This window comes from Rosa chinensis, chromosome 4 (genome assembly GCF_002994745.2).
Source record: "Rosa chinensis cultivar Old Blush chromosome 4, RchiOBHm-V2, whole genome shotgun sequence".
NCBI lineage: Eukaryota > Viridiplantae > Streptophyta > Magnoliopsida > Rosales > Rosaceae > Rosa > Rosa chinensis.
The window spans coordinates 28,528,913-28,533,004 of record NC_037091.1 but is presented as its reverse complement, the minus strand read 5'-3'; the positions used below and the strand labels follow the sequence as shown (position 1 = coordinate 28,533,004).

General features: G+C 33.0%; 1 protein-coding gene across 1 annotated transcript; it reads left to right on the top strand.

Annotated features, from left to right (window-relative positions):
• Window positions 1-497: 497 nt before the first annotated feature.
• LOC112195985 (2,3-bisphosphoglycerate-independent phosphoglycerate mutase) lies at window positions 498-1,768 on the top strand. The gene is made up of 4 exons (XM_024336245.2): window positions 498-547; window positions 995-1,187; window positions 1,277-1,372; window positions 1,576-1,768. Exons 2-4 carry the CDS (start codon window positions 1,065-1,067, stop codon window positions 1,750-1,752), a joined length of 396 nt encoding a protein of 131 aa, XP_024192013.2. The 5' UTR covers window positions 498-547; window positions 995-1,064; the 3' UTR covers window positions 1,753-1,768.
• The last annotated feature ends 2,324 nt before the right edge of the window (window positions 1,769-4,092 follow it).

Genomic DNA, 4,092 nt, shown 5'->3' with positions numbered 1-4,092 from the left:
AATCCTCGGAAAATAATTACGAATTTCCAGGGCATCACATTAAGCTTCACCGATAACAAGAATGATGGTGGCAGATGCTAATGGGCTTGGAGTGACTCCTCCCCTGGGGTAACACATCTCTGCATTCTCTCTCTTGTTTTAGTGCTCACAGCTTCCATGCCATATAAATTCTTGGATTCTTTAGTAGTCAGATTAGAATATCAGAACCTTAACTTAGTAAATTGGGATATTGCTGTTCTCTAGAAAAATAGAAAGGAAAAAAAAATCTGTTTAATTCGATCCTTTAAGAATTGTTTTTATGGAAGTTTTTGCATTGTTTCTGGTTAATGTCAATCCTTGAATCTCGAATTCCTATGGTGGTATAAGAAGAATAAGAATATTTTTTAATTTTTCAATTCGTTGTCACTTGTCACTTGTTTTTTAATTTTTCATAAGTTCGAAAGGACTTGTCACTTGTGGTATTAATCAGTTCTCTTCTCTTTGCTTAGGTGGAATAGTTGGAATCACTTCAACTGCAAAATTGATGAGAAAATCATCAAAGCAACTGGTAATTTGACCTTATGCTCAGTCCAAGTTTCACATACTAAAGTCAGTACCCCAAAGGGTTGGCAGTTAGTCAGAAATGCGTCTATCAAGATGTGTTGGACTGACTTGTTGGTTATGTACATTAGGGGTTAATAACAGTTCTTGTTTTTCTCTCTCTGACTTGTTGGTTATGTGTTGGACTGAGTTGTTTTTCTCAAAAGCATGTGCCCGATGGTTTGGAGTTTTTTCCTAATTAGTTTGCATGCTGATATAAATCATGGTTTGCATGTTAATGTTCAAATTTAGTTAATTTTTCTTGAAGCTTGTTTTTACTCAAACAAAATTTGGTTTCGGTAAAATAAAATTTAACAAATTTTCTCTTATTTGAACTCTTCCTTCCTCTTTGAATTTTAGGCTTCCTACTCATTTGACCCTTTTCTTTACTTTCTCTTGTTTTTTGTATGCACAGTGAGACTGTAAAATTTAGCCACGTTACTTTCTTCTGGAATGGGAATCGCTCTGGATGCTTTAACCCTGAAATGGAGGAATATGTGGAAATTCCAAGTGATAGTGGAATCTCATTCAACGTCCAGCCAAAGATGAAGGCATTGGAGATTGCTGAAAAGGCAAGGGATGCTATTCTGAGCAAGAAGTTTGAACAGGTAATAAAAAATAGCCATCTGATATGCAAGTATTTTTGGCAGATTTTATTTATCCAGAGTGCTATATAATTACATTCTTTTATATTTAGGTACATGTTAACCTACCCAATGGGGACATGGTGCGGCATATTGGTGACATTGAGGCCACAATTGTTGCCTGCAAGGCTGCTGATCAAGCTGTCAAGGTATGATTGCTATAGTTTTCTGTAATTGTCTTTAAAGTTAGTTTTGAAGAAATGGTGACGAATTTTTGATATGGATATCTGATGGTTTTGTATTTAATCAAGTTGAAAAATGAAAAGAAACCTACTGATTATTGTATTCAGTCATCAAAATTACTGTCCACTTTCGCAGGTTTTAATTTATGGTTTTGTTTTTCTTTGTTAAGGTTCCCATTGCTATTGGAGGCCACGGACTGGCACCTGGTTTTCGGTTCCGCAAGGATCTTCCGAGTGGTGGTCTTGCCAATGTTGCTGCAACTATGATCAATCTGCATGGATTTGAGGCCCCTTCCCAAGAGAACATAGGGAAAAGAATTCTCACTCTATTATTTCCTAAATTTTGATGTTAGGTTACAAATGCCCATTCAAAGAGGCATTGACTTTCCTTATTTTTGTTAAATAAGTTTGAAAAACTATGTTTGCTCACAGCTGCTGTGAGAGTACTGGGATTTGGAGATGACACAACTGTTGAGATGAAAATGGATTTTTGCTATTTTCTGCTTTCTAAATAGCATTTATTGCCCTAAACATGAATATCCAAGTTTGTTACAAACTAATGTCTTTTTAGATTGAAACTGTGTAAATATTGCTCTGCTTTTTAGTTTTTTCTTTTCTTGAGACATCATCTTTCCCTTGAATTTGATGGTCTATTTCTTATTTATCAATGATACAAAACTACACCAAAAAAATTTCAAAATTCCCTTGAATTTGAAATCATTTTTCACTGATATTAATCATATGGTCACCATGATTTATAAAAATTGAAAGTTAACAAAATTAATAAGGACATAATAAAGATTAAAAATAATAACGCTGTATTACTAAACAATCAAGGCAAAATAATCTCTTATGTCCAATTTGGTCATTCCACAAACAAAAAGCACAAGCCAGTTTGAGTTTACCAAACACTTTGCCACTGCTTTTGCCACTGACAGCTCTTATAAAAAGCCAGTTTACCAAACACAGCCAGCTTTTTTGAAAGAGAGTTTCTATTGGGACCTCCAAAAATGCTCACTTGACCTCACTCTATTATGAATTATTAAATGACATATATAACCTACTCTAAAATGACTATTAAGGACAATAATTATACCAAAAAAATTGTTATATTTATTTTCTCTAGACTTTCCAATTCAATAATATTAGATTGCATTCTTTATTATTTTCCCTATCTATTTTCATTTTCCAATTTCACTACATACTCATTAAAGCATTCACATATATTTAATAAGAAATAAAACTATGATTAAGATAAAAATGTATGATATGCATATTGAGCGCATATTGGTCAAGAAGAACAAAATAAATTGTATTATGACCTAAATCTAAATCTATCCATTATATTTGCAAAAAGAAGAAGAAAAAAACAGAGCTAGCAAATAAAAAAAAATAAAAAAATATTGAAATAATTAATCATGAGTAACAGAAAATAGAGAAACATTAAGAAAAAATGATTAATCTTTATTTTTTTTAGCACAGCTAAAAAAGAAAAAGTAAATAAAAAAAATCACATAATAGTTCATGTTATTTTATTTTTATTAATTTTTAAAACTCAATAACTTGTGTTTGATTTTTTCTAATTGGATAAGAGATTTATGTTGTCTGATTAAGGAATGGTGATGTAATTAAGATTTATAGAGTAACTAAATCATTGAAATGACTAAGTTTTTTATTATAAAGATCTTAGTTTGTTTGTAAATTATATGAGTGAGGTTATTTGAGGAACTTTAGTAAGGTTTAATGAGTAAATTTAGTATTTGAAAATTTGATAGGAGGTGTAAAAAGTATAGAGGTCAAGTGAGTAAATTTAGAGGTTCCAATAGAAAAACTCTTTTTGAAAAGCCCAACCATACCAAACATAGCCTTACTTTTATTGGGTGCTGCAGTGGTGCATGACTTATTTTTTGACCCATATTTTGGACCCAAATTTTTATATAATTGAATTAATTAAATTCTGGCCATTAGATTGAATGTATAATTCAATCCTAACCATTGGTTGCAAACAAAAGTAGCTGTTAGTTTTTACAATTGAGGGGCCCCACTCTTTTCTCATCCCATGTGCACTTGTACGCCGACAACATGTATCAAAAATCCCATGTGGGTGGGACCCATCACATTTGAGTCCAAATTTATTAAAGTCCTCCAATAGACCAGATTTGGTCTAACATTTGAGTCTCCGGCATATATAGGTCCAATACATTCCGATCCATTGTAGCCTTGATCCATTACTTTTGGACTCAAAATTTGGTTTTGGACCCAAATTTGGGTCCCCACTGCAGATGCTCTAAGGCCACCTCTAACCCATGATCTTAAAGTGCTAAAGGGCTAAATTTTAGCCCATTTGGACTCCAACCCAACAACCTAAGGGCCAAAAGGCCAAAATAGAGGGCCAAAGGTGAGGTTGTAGTGCTAAATATAGCACTTTGAGTAGCACTTTGCCCCTTAAAAAAATGGATCAGATTGGTGGTGGCCCACGGGCTGCAGTTGATGCTGACGGGAGCATGACGTCAGCAATGGCTAGTTGCTGACGTCAGCTAGCCGTTAGTTTTTTTTTATTTTTTATTTTAAATATTAAATTTTACACTATAAGTACATATGACTTCAACATTCTTTTTCACATCTTCCTTCTACTTCCTCATATATATCTTTCTATTCTAAATCTTTTATTTTCTCCCTATTCTTAA